Here is a 20,934-nt window from a genome sequence, read left to right as displayed (position 1 = left end):
GAATGAGTTGAGCATCCCAGCTCTTTGCTGTTGCTGGGTTCGGGGAAACAGCTCCATGATGACACAGTTCTGAGGGTAGGTGTGACAAGACTGGATCCACAGCAAGATTGGGAGCCCTCCCTTGGTATGGTAGCTCTCCCTGCCTTCCAGTCATAGGCCTGCTCATTAGAAGTGTCTGCTTGTAACCAAGATGGTATCAGGGCAATGAAACCAAACAGCATGGGTTATGTGCCCATTGTAGGAGTTGTCTAGGGTCCAACTCTGTTGACAGGGACTCAGAAGGTCAGCCTAGGTACAATGGCTAATATGGCTAGCTGTCACTCAGTCCTCTACTCAGGCTTTGGTTACTGCCTAACTCCTCATCCATCTCTGGAAAAGTGCAACAGGATTTCTCACTTCTTGACCATCATAAAGAATAAGTTATTTTTATCCCGATTTCTCTGCATAGTTGACATCCTGGAGTCAGGCAGTCACCTGCTCACAATCATTTCATGGGTCCAGTACTAGGTTCTGGGGAAGATGAAGGTAAATACATTTGGTTCCTAACCAAGGCCAACACACCAATGCTCTACCTCAGCCAGGCTCTGTTTGGGCCACCTCAGGTTGGAGCCCAAGAGCTACCTGGATACTCTAAGAAGGCCAGATATGCTCATGTCCCAAAATCAAGTAAGTGGCTGAAACTTCATCTTTCCCATCAGACAGAATGCTCACCCATGCACACAGAAGGGTCCTTTTTACAATGACATGTTCATGGACCATCACTATGTACATGGCCATGTGATTTACAGCAGAGGACCATGTCACTGGGGTCTCTAACATATCACTCATGGAACTGATGCTTCTGTAGAACTTGAAAGCAACTGGTGAGAGTCAATGGTGGGCAACTTGTCTTTGGGACTATTTCCCCTGCATATGTAACTATCTGCATTAGAAAAAAGGAACATGAGAATCTCTGTAAGATTACCTCTGGTCCCTCGTGGTGGTTTGAATGCAAATGTCCCCATGGGTTCAGATATTGTTGTTTATTTTTGGGAGGGTAGGGAGGGGGGCTCTACTACTTCCAGTTAGCTCTCTCTGCTTCCTACTTGTAGCTTCCAATTACAGCCCTCATGCCTCCCCCATTTTGGATTCTCAAAAGGTGTAAGCCCAAAAAGACCCTCCTTCTGTAAGCTGTGTTAGCTGTGGTATTTTATCTCAGCAACAGAAAGGTAACTAAAAGAGACATGGGTACCAGAGAGTGGACTGCTGCTGTAAAGAGCCTGATTATGCTGCTGCCATTTTGAAGGAACATGGAAGACTTTGGAACTTGGGCGAGTGTGGGGAGGAATAGAAAAGAGGGTAAATGCTGTGAGCAGAGATCAATGGGCCATTCCACTAGGAGCGTGGAAGGCAGCAGTGCTGAGAGCAGTGGGGACTGTGAAAATGTTTCAGAGGGAAACAGTACCAGGAACCGGGCTAGGGTCCATTCCTATGATACCTGGCAAAGAATCAGACTGCTTTCTGTCCCTGTCCTAAGAACTTGTCTGAGGCTAAATTTTAAAAAAACAATGGACTAATGTCTCTGGTAGAGAGGATTTCAAAGCATCATATGAAACCTGTGGCTTAGTTATTATTCATGACTCTTATGCAAGTCTACAGTTAAAAAAGAACAATTGGAGCAGAAAATATACAAAATGAAAACAGACAGTTGAGAGAGAGAGAAAGAGAGAGAGAGAGAGACCTAAAAAGCTTAATGTTACCTCTAAAGCCTTTGCTGGAAGAGGGGCTGTAGGTGTTAAGGAGAAGTATATCATTAAGGAGAGGGCTGATCTAAACTGGAACCCAGGGAAGGACATCCTCAGCGGGGAGAACCCATCCTGCCAAGCTTCCAGCTGGTGACAGAGAGCCCATGGTGTCTCCTATTCCTAGGAAGCAACTGAATCAAAAAGTGAATGTGATTCAAGGTGCCCAGGAGCCATTGAAGCTGGCAGCCAAATTTGACAGTATCCTCCCTTTGCTATTGACTTCAAAGTCATGAAGGACTCAGGGAGAGAGTGTCATGGATTCCTCCCTCGTGGCTTCAGGGAGCTACTGAGTCACTGTGTGGCAGGGGAGTCTCTCTATGAGCACTGAGAGGGCAAGAGGCTATGAAAGGCCATTTTATAAATCTGTGAAAATGAAGCTGGGGTTGCAGCGAAGATCTCAAGATCCTGGAGATGGCGTACCTGTTAGACATCTGCCAAAGGTAGCTGCAGACGGGATGGGACCAGCCAAGAGGGAAGCATATGTCGGTGGCAGAAGAGCATGAAGGAAAGAGCCTTGTAAGCCTTTTGATATCAGGAGAACTACAAGGTGGTGTTTGCTTTGCTGGGATCTGGCTTTGCCTGAGCCCAGTATTCTTCACTGTGCTCCCACTCCTCCCTATGGGATGGTAATATATATTCTGTGCTATTGTATGTTGGAAGTATGTGATGTGATTTTTGATTTTATAGGGGGTTGTAGTTAAAAGATTGCCTTGATTCTCAGGAGAGACTCTAGACTTTTAAACTGTGTTAAGACTGAGACAGACTATGGAGGCTTTAAAAGTTGAACAAAGTCTCTGCTCCCAGACCCCGAGAGAGAGAAAGACCTCACCGCCTGGTCAGGTGGGCACTCCTGAGGCTGCAGAGCGGAAGAGACCACCAACACTGCCCACCCCTGCTCACATCCCTGGCCCAAGAGGAAACTGTATAAGGCCTCTGGGCTCCTGTGAGGGAGGGCCCAGGAGCGGCAGGACCCCTGCCTGAGACACCGCCGGAACCTGAAGGAAACAGACCAGATAAACAGTTCTCTGCACCCAAATCCCGTGGGAGGGAGAGCTAAACCTTCAGAGAGGCAGACAAGCCTGGGAAACCAGAAGAGACTGCTCTCTGAACACACACATCTCGGACGCCAGAGGAAAACACCAAAGGCCATCTGGAACCCTGGTGCACTGAAGCTCCCGGAAAGGGCGGCGCAGATCTTCCTGGTTGCTGCCAGCACAGAGAGCCCGTGGGCAGCACCCCGCGAGCAAACTTGAGCCTCAGAACCACAGGTAAGACCAACTTGTCTGCTGCAAGAAAGCTGCCTGGTGAGCTCGGGACACACGGAGGCAGAATTCCTCTAGGACCGGGCACGTCCTGTGTTTACAGGAAGTCCCACACCCGCGGATCCCGGCCTGCAGCAGCTCTCTGCTCCCAGATCCCGTGAGAGAGAGAGACCTCACCGCCTGGTCAGGTGGGCACTCCTGAGGCTGCAGAGCAGAAGAGACCACCAATACTGCCCACCCCTGCCCACATCCCTGGCCCAAGAGGAAACTGTATAAGGCCTCTGGGCTCCCGTGGGGGAGGGCCCAGGAGCGGCAGGACCCCTGCCTGAGACACCACCGGAACCTGAAGGAAACAGACCGGATAAACAGTTCTCTGCACCCAAATCCCTGGGAGGGAGAGCTAAACCTTCAGAGAGGCAGACAAGCCTGGGAAACCAGAAGAGACTGCTCTCTGCACATACATCTCGGACGCCAGAGGAAAACAGCAAAGGGCATCTGGAACTCTGATGCACTGAAGCTCCCGGAAAGGGCGGCGCAGATCTTCCTGGTTGCTGCCGCCACAGAGAGCCCGAGGGCAGCACCCCGCGAACGAACGTGAGCCTCAGGACCACAGGTAAGACCAACTTTTCTGCTGCAAGTGACCTGCCTGGTGAACTCAAGACACAGGCCCACAGGAACAGCTGAAGACCTGTAGAGAGGAAAAACTACACGCCTGAAAGCAGAACACTCTGTCCCCATAACTGACTGAAAGAGAGGAAAACAGGTTTACAGCACTCCTGACACACAGGCTTATAGGACAGTCTAGTCACTGTCAGAAATAGCAGAACAAAGTAACACTAGAGATAATCTGATGGCGAGAGGCAAGCGCAGGAACCCAAGCAACAGAAACCAAGACTACATGGCATCATCAGAGCCCAATTCTCCCACCAAAACAAACATGGAATATCCAAACACACCAGAAAAGCAAGATCTAGTTTCAAAATCATATTTGATCATGATGCTGGAGGACTTCAAGAAAGACGTGAAGAACTCCCTTAGAGAAACACAGGAAAACATTAATAAACAAGTAGAAGCCTACAGAAAGGAATCGCAAAAATCCCTGAAAGAATTCCAGGAAAACATAAATAAACAAGTAGAAGCCCATAGAGAGGAGACACAAAAATCCCTGAAAGAATTCCAGGAAAACACAATCAAACAGTTGAAGGAATTAAAAATGGAAATAGAAGCAATCAAAAAAGAACACATGGAAACAACCCTGGATATAGAAAACCAAAAGAAGAGACAAGGAGCTGTAGATACAAGCTTCACCAACAGAATACAAGAGATGGAAGAGAGAATCTCAGGAGCAGAAGATTCCATAGAAATCATTGACTCAACTCTTAAAGATAATGTAAAGCGGAAAAAGCTACTGGTCCAAAACATACAGGAAATCCAGGACTCAATGAGAAGATCAAACCTAAGGATAATAGGTATAGAAGAGAGTGAAGACTCCCAGCTCAAAGGACCAGTAAATATCTTCAACAAAATCATAGAAGAAAACTTCCCTAACCTAAAAAAAGAGATACCCATAGGCATACAAGAAGCCTACAGAACTCCAAATAGATTGGACCAGAAAAGAAACACCTCCCGTCACATAATTGTCAAAACACCAAACGCACAAAATAAAGAAAGAATATTAAAAGCAGTAAGGGAAAAAGGTCAAGTAACATATAAAGGCAGACCTATCAGAATTACACCAGACTTCTCACCAGAAACTATGAAGGCCAGAAGATCCTGGACGGATGTCACACAGACCCTAAGAGAACACAAATGCCAGCCCAGGTTACTGTATCCTGCAAAACTCTCAATTAACATAGATGGAGAAACCAAGATATTCCATGACAAAACCAAATTTACACAATATCTTTCTACAAATCCAGCACTACAAAGGATAATAAATGGTAAAGCCCAACATAAGGAGGCAAGCTATACCCTAGAAGAAGCAAGAAACTAATCATCTTGGCAACAAAACAAAGAGAATGAAAGCACACAAACATAACCTCACATCCAAATATGAATATAACGGGAAGCAATAATCACTATTCCTTAATATCTCTCAACATCAATGGCCTCAACTCCCCAATAAAAAGAAATAGATTAACAAACTGGATACGCAACGAGGACCCTGCATTCTGCTGCCTACAGAAAACACACCTCAGAGACAAAGACAGACACTACCTCAGAGTGAAAGGCTGGAAAACAACTTTCCAAGCAAATGGTCAGAAGAAGCAAGCTGGAGTAGCCATTCTAATATCAAATAAAATCAATTTTCAACTAAAAGTCATCAAAAAAGATAAGGAAGGACACTTCATATTCATCAAAGGAAAAATCCACCAAGATGAACTCTCAATCCTAAATATCTATGCCCCAAATACAAGGGCACCTACATACGTAAAAGAAACCTTACTAAAGCTCAAAACACACATTGCACCTCACACAATAATAGTGGGAGATTTCAACACCCCACTCTCATCAATGGACAGATCATGGAAACAAATTAAACAGAGATGTAGACAGACTAAGAGAAGTCATGAGCCAAATGGACTTAACGGATATTTATAGAACATTCTATCCTAAAGCAAAAGGATATACCTTCTTCTCAGCTCCTCATGGTACTTTCTCCAAAATTGACCATATAATTGGTCAAAAAACGGGCCTCAACAGGTACAGAAAGATAGAAATAATCCCATGCGTGCTATCGGACCACCACGGCCTAAAACTGGTCTTCAATAACAATAAGGGAAGAATGCCCACATATACGTGGAAATTGACCAATGCTCTACTCAATGATAACCTGGTCAAGGAAGAAATAAAGAAAGAAATTAAAAACTTTTTAGAATTTAATGAAAATGAAGGTACAACATACCCAAACTTATGGGACACAATGAAAGCTGTGCTAAGAGGAAAACTCATAGCGCTGAGTGCCTGCAGAAAGAAACAGGAAAGAGCATATGTCAGCAGCTTGACAGCACACCTAAAAGCTCTAGAACAAAAAGAAGCAAATACACCCAGGAGGAGTAGAAGGCAGGAAATAATCAAACTCAGAGCTGAAATCAACCAAGTAGAAACAAAAAGGACCATAGAAAGAATCAACAGAACCAAAAGTTGGTTCTTTGAGAAAATCAACAAGATAGATAAACCCTTAGCCAGACTAACGAGAGGACACAGAGAGTGCGTCCAAATTAACAAAATCAGAAATGAAAAGGGCGACATAACTACAGATTCAGAGGAGATTCAAAAAATCATCAGATCTTACTATAAAAACCTATATTCAACAAAACTTGAAAATCTTCAGGAAATGGACAATTTCCTAGACAGATACCGGGTACCGAAGTTAAATCAGGAACAGATAAACCAGTTAAACAACCTCATAACTCCTAAGGAAATAGAAGCAGTCATTAAATGTCTCCCAACCAAAAAGAGCCCAGGTCCAGACGGGTTTAGTGCAGAATTCTATCAAACCTTCATAGAAGACCTCATACCAATATTATCCAAACTATTCCACAAAATTGAAACAGATGGATCACGACCGAATACCTTCTACGAAGCCACAATTACTCTTATACCTAAACCACACAAAGACACAACAAAGAAAGAGAACTTCAGACCAATTTCCCTTATGAATATCGACGCAAAAATACTCAATAAAATTCTGGCAAACTGAATTCAAGAGCACATCAAAACAATCATCCACCATGATCAAGTAGGCTTCATCCCAGGCATGCAGAGATGGTTTAATATACGGAAAGCCATCAATGTGATCCATTATATAAACAAACTGAACGAACAAAACCACGTGATCATTTCATTAGATGCTGAGAAAGCATTTGACAAAATTCAACACCCCTTCATGATAAAAGTCCTGGAAAGAATAGGAATTCAAGGCCCATACCTAAACATAGTAAAAGCCATATACAGCAAACCAGTTGCTAACATTAAACTAAATGGAGAGAAACTTGAAGCAATCCCACTAAAACCAGGGACTAGACAAGGCTGCCCACTCTCTCCCTACTTTATTCAATATAGTTCTTGAAGTTCTAGCCAGAGCAATCAGAGAACAAAAGGAGATCAAGGGGATACAGATCGGAAAAGAAGAGGTCAAAATATCACTATTTGCAGATGATATGATAGTATATTTAAGTGATCCCAAAAGTTCCACCAGAGAACTACTAAAGCTGATAAACAACTTCAGGAAAGTGGCTGGGTATAAAATTAACTCAAATAAATCAGTTGCCTTCCTCTATACAAAAGAGAATCAAGCCGAGAAAGAAATTAGGGAAACGACACCCTTCATAATGGACCCAAATAATATAAAGTACCTCGGTGTGACTTTAACCAAGCAAGTAAAAGATCTGTACAATAAGAACTTCAAGACACTGAGGAAAGAAATTGAAGAAGACCTCAGAAGATGGAAAGATCTCCCATGCTCATGGATTGGCAGGATTAATATAGTAAAAATGGCCATTTTACCAAAAGCAATCTACAGATTCAATGCAATCCCCATCAAAATACCAATCCAATTCTTCAAAGAGTTAGACAGAACAATTTGCAAATTCACCTGGAATAACAAAAAACCCAGGATAGCTAAAGCTATCCTCAACAATAAAAGGACTTCAGGGGGAATCACTATCCCTGAGCTCAAGCAGTATTACAGAGCAATAGTGATAAAAACTGCATGGTATTGGTACAGAGACAGACAGATAGACCAATGGAATAGAATTGAAGACCCAGAAATGAACCCACACACCTATGGTCACTTGATTTTTGACAAAGGAGCCAAAACCATCCAATGGAAAAAAGATAGCATTTTCAGCAAATGGTGCTGGTTCAACTGGAGGTCAACATGTAGAAGAATGCAGATCGATCCATGTACAATGCTTAAGTCCAAGTGGATCAAGGACCTCCACATCAAACCAGACACACTCAAACTAATAGAAGAAAAACTAGGGAAGCATCTGGAACACATGGGCACTGGAAAAAATTTCCTGAACAAAACACCAATGGCTTACGCTAAGATCAAGAATCGACAAATGGGATCTCATAAAACTGCAAAGCTTCTGTAAGGCAAAGGACACTGTTTAGGACAAAACGGCAACCAACAGATTGGGAAAAGATCTTTACCAATCCTACAACAGATAGAGGCCTTATATCCAAAATATACAAAGAACTCAAGAAGTTAGACCGCAGGGAAACAAATAACCCTATTAAAAAATGGGGTTCAGAGCTAAACAAAGAATTCACAGCTGAGGAATGCCGAATGGCTGAGAAACACCTAAAGAAATGTTCAACATCTTTAGTCATAAGGGAAATGCAAATCAAAACAACCCTGAGATTTCACCTCACACCAGTGAGAATGGCTAAGATCAAAAACTCAGGTGACAGCAGATGCTGGCGAGGATGTGGAGAAAGAGGAACACTCCTCCATTGTTGGTGGGATTGCAGACTGGTAAAACCATTCTGGAAATCAGTCTGGAGGTTCCTCAGAAAATTGGACATTGAACTGCCTGAGGATCCAGCTATACCTCTCTTGGGCATATACCCAAAAGATGCCTCAACATATAAAAGAGACACGTGCTCCACTATGTTCATTGCAGCCTTATTTATAATAGCCAGAAGCTGGAAAGAACCCAGATGCCCTTCAACAGAGGAATGGATACAGAAAATGTGGTACATCTACACAATGGAATATTACTCAGCTATCAAAAACAACGAGTTTATGAAATTCATAGGCAAATGGTTGGAACCGGAAAATATCATCCTGAGTGAGCTAACCCAATCACAGAAAGACATACATGGTATGCACTCATTGATAAGTGGCTATTAGCCCAAATGCTTGAATTACCCTAGATCCCTAGAACAAACGAAACTCAAGACGGATGATCAAAATGTGAATGCTTCACTCCTTCTTTAAATGAGGAAAAAGAATACCCTTGGCAGGGAAGGGAGAGGCAAAGATTAAAACAGAGACTGAAGGAACACCCATTCAGAGCCTGCCCCACATGTGGCCCATACATATACAGCCACCCAATTAGACAAGATGGATGAAGCAAAGAAGTGCAGACTGACAGGAGCCGGATGTAGATCGCTCCTGAGAGACACAGCCAGAATACAGCAAATACAGAGGCGAATGCCAGCAGCAAACCACTGAACTGAGAATAGGACCCCCGTTGAAGGAATCAGAGAAAGAACTGGAAGAGCTTGAAGGGGCTCGAGACCCCATATGTACAACAATGCCAAGCAACCAGAGCTTCCAGGGACTAAGCCACTACCTAAAGACTATACATGGACTGGCCCTGGACTCTGACCTCATAGGTAGCAATGAATATCCTAGTAAGAGCACCAGTGGAAGGGGAAGCCCTGGGTCCTGCTAAGACTGAACCCCCAGTGAACTAGACTGTGGGGGGGAGGGCGGCAATGGGGGGAGGGTTGGGAGGGGAACACCCATAAGGAAGGGGAGGGTGGACGGGGATGTTTGCCCGGAAACCGGGAAAGGGAATAACACTCGAAATGTATATAAGAAATACTCAAGTTAATAAAAAAAAAAAGTTGAACAAAAAAAATTAACTTTGCATCATGATAAGGCTGCGAGTCTAATATATACCTGTCCTAAGAGAACCAGTGTACACAGGAAGTCTTCATGGCAGTAGCCTTGGCCATCACTTCCCTCTAAAGCTTCACTGTGTGGTCTTTACACAAGATGCCATACAGTGTCTGTGTGAGAGCCAAACCTTTCTCCCTGTGAGAAAAGTATGACAAGAGATAACCTGTACATATTGACTCATCTTTTACATTCACAGGAAAGAGACTGGGAAAATAAGTCCTAAACTCAAGTAAGTGTATATCTAAGTGACCGTGGCCTCTATGTTTGACTGCATAGATTTAGGGCTGCTGTGGTTTGCAAGTATGGTAAAAGCTTGGTGGCCAGCCTGAGAGATAACATAACCTTTAAGAGGTAGGGTCTTAACTGGATTGTATCTTAGAGGTAGATTGCTTGCTTAGCATGTCCAGGGTTTCATCCATAGCACTGGGTGGGGTCTCACTGAAGTTATGTCCTTCATAACTTCTGTGGGGATCTTCTGTGTTTTGAGGGAATATTGCCCTGGACCTTCCCTCCATGTCTTTGTTTTCCAGCTGTGGAGAATGTGCCTTCTCTGCCCTGTTTCCTTTTATGATGTGTGTTGCCGTCACATACACCAATAGGACAGTGGTTTTCAACCTGTGGGTTGCGACCCCTTTGGGGGGGGGGGGGGGTCAAACAACTCTTTTACAGGGCTCACCTAAGACCACTCAAAACTATAGATATTCCACATCACAGTTCATACCAGTAGTAAAATTTCAATGAAGAAATAGCAACAAAAATTATTTTCTGACTGGGGGTCAGCACGGCATAAGGAACTGTATTAAAGGGTCACAGCTTTAGGAAGGTTGAGAACCACTGCAATAGGACCAGGCAGCTACAAGCGACAACCTCCAAAGTTGAGCCAAAGCGAACTCTCCTCTTTAAAAATCAAACTAAGTTACTAAAGCAATGGCTTCCGGCATTCTCATAAACAAACCATTAGGCTTTGCTCCCGTTCATCCCTCATCCATATTTCCTCTGTAAGCTGATTCATCTCAGGTAGTTGTCATAGTGATGTAAAGATGAACAAACTTCAAACAGTGGTCCAATTATCCTACGCTGCCCTACAGCTACCTGGACAGGGCTACCTGCCCTGTCTCCCTTGTGTTTCCCTGTGCTAGGCAATGCCTGGAAATCAGGTGGAGCTCATTAACATTTCCAGGCTGAATAAATGAAGCCATAACTCAGATTCTGAATATGAATTTGCTTCAGGCTGTATATAAGGAACAATCACAAACAGACTTTTTAAAAACATACTTCTGAATTGAAAATATGATTTAGAGATATGTCTATTGAGATGAGGTCTTACTATGTTGTATTTGCTAGTCTGGAACTCACTCTGTAGTTTAGGCTGGCCTTGAACTCACAATGTTCTACCCAGTCTGCTAATGCTAGATAGAACCCAGGCATGCTCGGGCATGCCCACACTCAGCTTGGGTATTGACTACTGCATGGCATTTGTCTAGGGTTTGTTTGTTTGTTTGTTTGTTTGTTTGTTTGTTTGTGGAACATCAATAGTAAGTGATTTGGGATGGGAGCAAGGCTACTGAACGTCACATCTACCATGCACCAATCCTGCAACCACAAACTGGTACAAAGTATCTGGATGTCTTTGAACTTGATTTAGACCTTTTTCCTTCTCTCCGACTCTGTTTGTTTCCTGCTAAGCCTATACCAGAATTACCCTACAAAGTTCTTTGCTCTGGGAAAGAATTCTAGGTATAGAGAAGGTTCCATATTCTCCCCAGGACTACACGAACAGTGGTCCTTGCACAGAGCCTTGCCCCAGCTCTGTGCCTTGCTTTCCAGCACATATCTAACTTCATTCTAGAAGTCATGTTAAAATCCAGCCTCTCTGGACCGTCCTCCTGCGTGTAAGATGAGATGAAAGTAGACACAGTCAGAGGAGCCCACACAAACAAGCAGAGACCTAGAGACAGAGGACAGGGTGGGGGACCCTGAAGGGATTGCAGTAAACACCCTGCAGGTGTCAAGTGTCACTGATGCTTCCTCCTTGTTCATATAGTCCCAGAGGCAGCTTGAGCTGTTTCCTCTTCTGTGAGCCAGGGGTACACTGCCAGACTAGAAGCCTAGTTGACACACTGGTCCTGGGTGTCATAAGCAACGAAGGGCTGTTTTGAAAAACCCTCCCATGCGATGGTGTTGACAAAGAGAGCATGAAACTCCGCTTGCTTTGCTGTTGAGCCCTTTCCTGCCCAGAGGGGGTTTTGCCATGTCCTCAGAAACCCCAGCAAACTTCCTCAGGGAGCCCCCTTTCTGTAAGGGAACTTAGGGTCCATCCATGGTGTGGATAGAGCTAAGGTGACAAAGGACATTCCCAGAGTCCTCTGTACTGAAGGCTCCTACACAGAGTATCAGGGAAGGGCATGCATCCGAGCCAAGCTGATAAACCTTTTAAAGCACTCAGAGGAGGCTCTCTATTGAATCCTGAATGGATTCTGTGCTCCGTTCAAGATGTTCCTCGCATCTCTCCCTTCCCTGTAACGTTTGGCTTTCAGAAAAGTATGCTCTAGTCTGTAAATGTAAAGGGACAAGAGGGACTGCTGTATGGTAAGGTAGCCTGATTAAACACCATTGCAAATCGGTAGAGGAAGTCAGAGGCTATGTTCCCAGAGTCTAGGAACCATCAAATCCCAAAGCCTTCCAACAGTGGGGGACAGCTGTAGGAAATAAACCTGGGTAGACAGTCTGACACCCTGCCGGGGCTTTAGTTTCTAAACCATAAATGTGGATGGGCTTGGTCAGAGGCTATCCGGAGAGATAGATGGGGACAATGCTCACCAATGGCTGCACAGCCTGAGGGGAAGTGAAGCTGGGCTCCTGTCCCTAAAGGAGTAGGAGTCCTGGGACTTCTGGGAACCTTAGGGACATGCTTCAGGAATGGGCATGTCTTTTTGTTCTCCACAACCTTGACTGGTTTGTCAAAGGGACCTCGTGCCCACTGTGATTAGGATCATGGAGCAAACCCTGAAGAGACAGACCTCAGCCCCCCCACTTCCTCTTCTGTCATATACATCACTAAGACACAGGAGGAAAAGCAAACATTCTTACTAGAGAAAATCTTAAACATTAGAGAAACTGTGCTTGGTTTGCACCTCTATTCCGCTTCTCATTCTCAGATGCTATACACATTTCCCAGGAGACTCAAGGCCCCTTTGTTAATTGGAGTTCCATGGCTCTCTCTAGGTAAGGCTTTGGTGTTCCCTGTAGTATTGCTCCCATCTACCTGTCCCTACCTGGTCCCCTCAGTGTTGGAATATCCTGAGAAGACAGAGATGTGCCACCACCTCTAGCTTCTCCCTATCTCTTGACTCTTTCCCCTCTGCCCTTCTCTTTTTGCCTCTAAAGAAAAAAAAATGTTGTCTGGTCACTTTGACAATTTAAACTAAGTTTAAACTACAATAATATGCTACGTTAGATCAAGGAAATGGATTAGATGAAACAGTTGCAGGTAAAAACAAGGCTCAGGGAGATGAAAGGGCTTTCTATGCATGTGCAAGGCATGGGAGTGACAGCTGTCACCTCCTTAGAGGACAGGAGAATTGTTGCCATAGGTTACTGGCTTCATTTGAGCTGGTCTTAGCAGGATGCCTGAGCCCACCTGCAGTGCTACACTTCCTTTGCTAGGGCTTTGCAGGGAGGGGATGCCAGGTTGCTATGCCAATTGTACAGCCACAACAGGAAAGCATGACAGTAGACAGTGGGAAAAAGTTAGAACATAAAAAGTATTCTAACTCAGCCTAGAATTCTACCATCATCACCCTCTCATGTCACCAAGGAGACAGGGAAGCAACCCTCCCCTCTACACACACACACACACACACACACACACACACACACACACCCTGCTTCACCTGCAGCCACAAAAAAGCACTATAGAAGCCATTTCTTGAATTCCGTTTGGAAGATCCTGGCTTCACTGAGTGGCTGTATGAGCAGTATGTCTGTGGGCACTTTGGGAAATTGAAGCTGTCCATCCATTCCTAAGTTACTTCTCTCTCTGCTAAAGGACACAGACAGTAGTTTACCTGTGGCCGGTCACTGGGGAAACAGTCACTAAAAACAGCCTGCAGCCACATCCCAGTTGGGTTGATTGTTATGGCTGAATTGTGTCTCCCTCTAGACCAGTGGTTCTCAACCTTCCTGATGCTGCAACCCTTTAATACAGTTCCTCATGCTGTGGTGACTCCTCAACCATAAAATTATTTTCGATTTTAATTCACAACTGCAGTTTTGCTACTGCTATGAATCATAATACAAATATCTGTGTTTTCCGATGGTCTTGGGTGAGCCCTGTGAAGGGGTTGTTCTACCCTCTGGTTGAGACCCCACTGCTCTATCTACTTGATGTTAAAGTCCTGACCCCTGGTATCTCAGAATGAGACCGTAGGCGCCCAAACCCTCGGCCTCACACGTGTTAAGCAAGTGTTCTGCCACTGAGACACACCCCAACCTCTGGAGACATTCTTTAAAGAGACAAATTGAGTTATGGTGAGGTCATTAGGGTAGGCCTTCATCCATTATTACCAATGTCCTCATATGAGATTAGCACACAGATGTGCAGCGGGAGTCCATGCAAGGACACGGCAAGAACACAGCCATGTGCAAGAGACCTCACAGAAACACCCAGCCAAAACCTTCCCCCTCACCTCCAGGCCTCTGTGATTGTGAGACGCAGGTAGGTGTCTGTTATTCCAGCCACCTAGTCTGTGACCCTTTGTCACAACAACTCTAGCAGACACTGGTCCACACTCCCCTAGTCTATCTATCATTTTGGATTCAGCAACATTCGATGAGGCTTTCCTAACTCAGGCTTTCACATGGGTTTTATGATCACCGGATTGGGCAGGGGGGGGTGTGAACCACAATTTGTATCTAAAACATTTAGCTAGGAAGCAGTTGATATGCAAACGAAGATAGGTAGCCATTGTATGCAGGAGCCTGGTCTGGGAAAACTGAGAGACATTTCAATAAACATTTATTCCCCATCTGTTAGCTTTTACTGGGCGACTGCTGGGCTTGTAAGGGGACAAAAAAACAAAGGAGATGGAGCCTTGGCTCTCAGCTGCTTTGCCTTGTGTTGGCAAGGAATTGTGTTTCAGTGACCAAGCTCCTCTCCCCAGGAGAATCCATCAATCTGGCTGGTTTGCCTTCCCACTACTCTCCATTGGTTCTAGCAGTCGTAGCACACACCAGATGTGCTCCCCAGCCCGTTCTAGAACTCAGAGATACCCTATGCAGCTCCCTGCCACTCCTGTTTCTGTCACCAACCTGCTCCTACGCAAACTACTGCTGCTCTCAGACACTGTGGTGCACATCCACTCCAGGCTAAATCTAGAACACAAACACACAACTGGTAGGGAGAGCAGACTATGCCCTGGGGATTTTGATTGAATGACTGACTGGCTTCCTGGTAGCACGGGCATTTAGTGAACCAGTGCAAAGGCTCAACAGGAGTGAAGTCATCAGGGGCGGGGCAGGGGCAGGGGGAGGGGGAGGGCTGACTACAAAGGCTGGTGTAGTTGGGCTCAGGGGCCATAGGAAGCCAAGAGGTGGGAGTACAGCCCATCTGGGACAGTGGCAACAGGGTGCTTCATAGGATCCCTTGGGAGTGGAGAGGTTAGCTGTAGGGGAGAGGCAACAAGGAGGCTCACTGGAGGATACCCAGGAGAACACTGCTGTATTCCAGGTGAGAGAAATCAGGATGGGGACTTGGCAGTACAGGAAGAGGGCTGCCCCCAACCAAGTGGGGGAGGGGCAGCTGCCAACTCAAGCCAGAGAACACAAACGAGTACCTCAGTACCTCTGTACCTCAGTACCTCGCTCTGAGGCTGTGAGGCCTTTGATGTCACTGGGAAGTGCCAAATACGCAGGTAAAACGATAAAAGACTGTCTTTTGAGGTGCGTTTTAAAATTCAAACCCTTTGCCAATTGCCGGCAGCCGTGCACCTGAAATCAGTTGTGCCATTCTGAAATATGGAGAGACAGCCACGAGCTTGCGGCAGTTGGACTACAGTACTGCCTGGGAAGGGTGGTGGTCTGTGAGACCTCCAGTCAGGGTGCTAGAGTGTTGTCCCCACCCATGTGGGCAGATCCATCCTGGGCGGGAGCAGCCGACCCATTACATAGTCCGTTGGCCCTGGAGACCACTGTGGTCACTCACTGTCCATGTACTGCTATCTGCCAGGAACTCTCTGTTTGTTTGCTATCCGAACGGCTCTCACACACAAACCGTCAGATAAAATTCCATCTGTGGTTAATGGAAAGAGCTGTTTAAATGTTGCATCACTGCTGGAAAGAAACCCGAGCGCTGATTAGACTCTGGGGCAAAGTCCCATCGGGCTGAGCAGAATGCCCCCGAAATCACGCTGCAACTGGGAAGCATTAAAGCCCCAGCAGGAGGCACCAACTAGAAGGTCCCCACAGCCCGGAAGCAGGCACTGAAGCTCTCCCCAATAACATCTCCATCTTTCCACTTCCATCATCCAACTGGCCTGGGACCAAAGGAAAGGAAAGGGCTGAACTAGAGTCATCAGGCTAAAATGTAAGGTTTGGAAGACACGGGCAGCAGCGTCTAAACTATACGCCAGTTTGGAACAGAATCAGAACGCGTAATTTTTAAAAAATTTGCGAGCCTTTTCAGCTCTGTAACATCTGCCCTTCTGCAGACGCTCAGCAGTAGGACAAGTTAAAAACAAATGGTTTCCTTTTGCTTAGACGACAGCCTTTAGAGAAACCCCGGCGACCAATACCGCACACTGGGAACGTGTAGCTTGTCCTCCCTGTGATAGGGCTGACCAGTAAAGCAAAGCAAAATGGCCCCCTCAAGCAAAGGTGAATTAAGAACATACAGAAGGGAATAGCTCTGCAGTTAAGAACACCGACTGTTCTTCCAGAGGACCTGAGTTCAGTTCCCAGCACCCGCACGTCGGCTAACAACTCCAGTTTCCGGGGATCCCATGCTCCTCTAGTTTCCACAGGAACTGCATGCATGTGGTTCAGGCAAAACATCCATGTACATAAAATAATACATATTTTATGTGCCAAGACAGTGATGACTAGAGAGCCAGTAGAGGACGAGTGTCCCTGCCTGGCAGGGAAGACACCAGTGTATGTGTCTGTGTGTAAACAAAGACAAGCATCTCTCCTTCGCTGCTTTGTTTAGACAAATGTACACTCCATCCGTTTTATACGATGTTGGGGGGACTGTAAATTCCATCACTCATCAAACTGCTTTGAGACAACAGAAACCGAAGGTAACTGAAATAAAATACCATCTGTATTCGATTGGACTTTATCCTAAGCCCTATAACATCCATTTCTGGTTCGGTCATTCCAGCACATGGGCAACTACATCCCAATGTCTCTGAATTACATCAAATCATCTTTTCCTTTCGTTAATAATATTAATTATGGACCTTCCCAAGTGTAAGGGCGTCATAAAAGGCTAATGGAAGGAAATGGTTCTGACAAGGGACAATACTAAACAATTCCGTGAAACAGCCAATTTCATCAAACTGGAAATGACTAGGTGAAGTAAAAATTCATCAGGCGGACAGCGGACTCATTTGGCCTGCCAACCAGACTATGTAAACAGAGGTATTTCATTTGCGGCTCAGAATTCCTAATTGGTCTATATGCTTTCCCTGGGGTTGAAGCTTTAATTAGAACTGAGGGAGAGGATAGGCCAATGGCTGGCATGTCTCAGGCAGGGCTGGGACGGTCAGGCTTTTCACCTTTTTCCTCTTTCCTTTTATTGGCAAGATGCTTTGATGGCAGCCCTGCCAGGAACCAAGAAACTAGGTAAAAGGGGTTTTTATTTGGAAAAAGTTAACTGCCAGAGCCTTGCCCTAGGAAATCTGTTCTTCCTTCTTCTTACTTCAGGATACAACTGCAGGGTATGATGGCTCATGCCTGTAACGCCAGCATTTGGGAAGCTGGGGCAGGAGGCTTGCCATAAATTCTAACTCACCATGGGCTACAAGGTGGGTCTAGGGCCAGCCTGTGATATGGAATGAGTCCCTGCCTCAAGTAAAATGGCACAATGAATCCCTGGGGAGCACTGTGGGGAGATCCAAACTGCACACACCCAACTTGAATCAACAGACCAGCTCAGCTGCTGGATTCAGGCAGGACTACGGCACCCAGCCACGGGAACCTCTTGGAGTATGTCCCTGCCACCCTGCCTTGTATGGCCCATGCATGAGCCTTCTGCCCCAGCATCACCCAGGCCTCACCAGTACGAGAACTACTGAGCAGTTTTGCACCTCACAATCATACAGTTAATGTTTCTGAAAAAGACATGTCCAGCTAAGTACCTTAGGAAGCTTTAAAGCTCCCAGGGCTGGTGGGTCTGGTCAGTAATCTCAGCTGTTCAAAAAGCTGGGTTGGGAGGACCAAAAGTTCTGCCAAGGCAAGTTATCTAGACTTTGTTTCCTAATAAAAAGTACAAAAGGGGGCTGAGAACATAGCTCAAGCAGTAGAATCACTTGCTTATTATGTAGGAGGCCCTAGGTTCAAGGCCCACTACCTGGAACCCAAACAAGACACCACTAAGGTTTAAAACCGAAGCAAAAGCATTCTCTGTATGTCTCCTAATTTGACTCTATTTGTCTGAATATCAAGAAGCAGTTTTAATTCATGGAAGACCCTTTGAAAGGGATTGGGGCCAACTCTCTTATAAAAGATACCCCATGTCAGAGCATTCTCCACACAGATACTTGTCCCAATGTTTAACTCCCTGAGAGGTAGGAATTTGAAGATGCCGGGCATTTCAGATGAAGAGAAAGCATGCTGTCTTTACAGGACACATGAACTGCTCCCTCAGAGTGAAACTGTAGCTGGGTGATGTGGTGCTAACTTCTTTCTTAGCTTAGCCTTTCCCCTCAGACAGGCAATGGCTCACTTTCAACTCACAGAAGCCACCACAGCTCTTCCATGTTCCGGCTGTGCACTGGCCCCCTGCTGCCCTTCTCTAGGCCCTGAGGATCAGCTCTGCTCACTCTTTACTGATCACTCCCATTCTTTAGTGTGAGCAGCTACGCTTATGACTCAGCTTCCTAAGGGAAGGGAATGCCCTCGTTCCTCTGAAAAACGTTTCTTCATGCTCTGTGTTGTGACCACAAGTAGATATAATTATAACCCCATGTAATTAGGTGAGTTGGCATGCTTTAAAATGCCCAGACACATAAAAATCTACTAATAAACATTAGGTTCCTTTCCCTTGTGGAGGGAATAACAGAATTAGCAGAATGTCCTTTATCTGTATCTTTATTTATTCATCTATTCTTGTGTTTATCCATCTGTTCCTCTATCTGCCCGCTAACCCACCTATTCATCTACCCAAGCATCCATCAGTCATGTATCCAATCCATCCATCCATCCATCCATCCATCCATCCATCCATCCATCTACCCACCCACCCATCCATCCTCTAACCCATCAACCAATAAAATGAATTCACAAATACATTCAGATCTCTGCCTTCCACGGTCCACTTATATGAGTCAGGGCCACTTCAACTACATTCAAACCAGAATGCCCACAGAGCGATGGCCCAGAGTAATTCAACCCTGTGTCCAGGGATGGACTGATTCTCTCCCTTCCCCCCAGCTCTGATGAGCTGGGTCAGTGAAGCCATGATGGTCAGTGGAGTGGTTTGTGGCAACATCAAAAGCCTGCTCTTCCACAGAAACTATTGTAAACGTTCTCTGGAAATGGCTGAAATAATTTTGTGCGCCAGACAGGCAGTGAGTTCAGACTGGCATTTCGAGCATTGCTTTTAAGATGAGATGACTACTATGTTTAAAACCATAGCGGCCATCAATGGCCACACCTCCTTGTGGTCAGCACTGTTTCTCACACACACGTCCTTTCCCTTACAGCTCGCACTGTGACCGAATTAGTTGCTTCATCTTTGGCCAGCCCCGTTGCCCACTTCACTGTCCTTGCTGGAGGCAGAATAGGCCACACAGCAGGCATTTAAAAAGCACCTCCTGAATAAATGAACCTGTGAAAGGCCCACCAGCCTGTTGTGCAGTTGTAATCGTACCAAATATCTGCTGACTGAAGTTTGCCAACATTAATTTCAAATATAGGTAGAAAGGAAGTATAATTTACTGACCCAGTCAACATGGGTTAGATGAAAACTTCGAACTAATTTACTTAAATCTGAAAGAGATCACATACATTTTTTTAAGAAAAGAATCATACTTTACTGCTCCAGTATTTCAGTCAGTGGCAACCATTAAGATATGAATCATAAGAACCAGAAAACTTTCTCTCTGCCTGATCACTTATTTCATTATTAAAGATTTGTTTTAAAGGTTTGGTTTACTGGTAAGAATCATACATAGAGGGGCTGGAGAGATGGCCCAGTGGTTAAGAGCACTGGCTGCTCTTCCAGAGATCCTGAGTTCAATTCCCAGCAACCACATGGTGGCTTGCAACCATCTATAACGAGATCTGGTGCCCTCTTCTGGTGTGTCTGAAAACAGCTGCAGTGTACTCACATACATAAAATAAATAAAATTGAAAAAAAAAGAATCGTACATACATATAACATATATATACATATATATGATGTGTATATATATATAAATATAATAATGATTGCATATTTTTATTTTTAAAATTAAATAAACTTTTATAGTCTTGGGGGGCAACCCAAGGTCTTGTGCATGCTTGGCAAGGGCTCTCTACCACTGAGATATCCCCCAAGCCCTACTGATTTTTAAGATATTGATAGATTTCAACATTTTAACTAAAGTCAAGACTGTTAAAGATACAAGAGTTGAGAGCATTTAGTGGATCTGACATGTTGTTCTATCTCTGTTGCCTTTTATCCAATGTAAATACAGAAATTAATTTTTGAGAATAGAAACCCATTACAGTCCACTCTGAGGAGGGCAGAGCCAGATGCTTGAATCCTCGGAAAGGAACCTGCCTGGAGGTGTGTACCTGTGGGTCCATTCTGAGGAAGGTGTGGGGGCCCCTGCTACTCAAGGTTGATCTCTTGAAGGTCTTGCTGTGGTAAAAATGATAGTAATCGTCCAGATTTCCAATCTGCAAAACAAGAAGCAGGTTACCATTCTCTAAGATGCCTTAAAGATACTTCAAAAGCCCTCCTCCCCATGATTCAGCTTCCAGAGGAGACTCCCTCCCCGGCCTCCTGCCCACCTGTGCCTCTGGCAAACATTCAGTGTTTAGG

General features: G+C 45.1%; 1 protein-coding gene across 2 annotated transcripts in view; it reads right to left on the bottom strand.

Annotated features, from left to right (window-relative positions):
• Positions 1 to 20,934, bottom strand: part of Pcsk6 (proprotein convertase subtilisin/kexin type 6) — a 197,893-nt gene that overhangs the window by 129,272 nt on the left and 47,687 nt on the right. For both annotated transcript variants that reach the window (NM_001439914.1, NM_012999.3), the window contains 1 exon segment: positions 20,685 to 20,789. In NM_001439914.1, the coding sequence (NP_001426843.1) occupies positions 20,685 to 20,789 (105 nt within the window).

The sequence above is a fragment of the Rattus norvegicus genome, chromosome 1 (assembly GCF_021556685.1).
Source record: "Rattus norvegicus strain SHRSP/BbbUtx chromosome 1, alternate assembly SHRSP_T2T, whole genome shotgun sequence".
Taxonomy (NCBI): Eukaryota; Metazoa; Chordata; class Mammalia; order Rodentia; family Muridae; genus Rattus; species Rattus norvegicus.
Note: the sequence above shows the minus strand (reverse complement) of the source record. Positions and strands in the feature narration are given on the sequence as shown.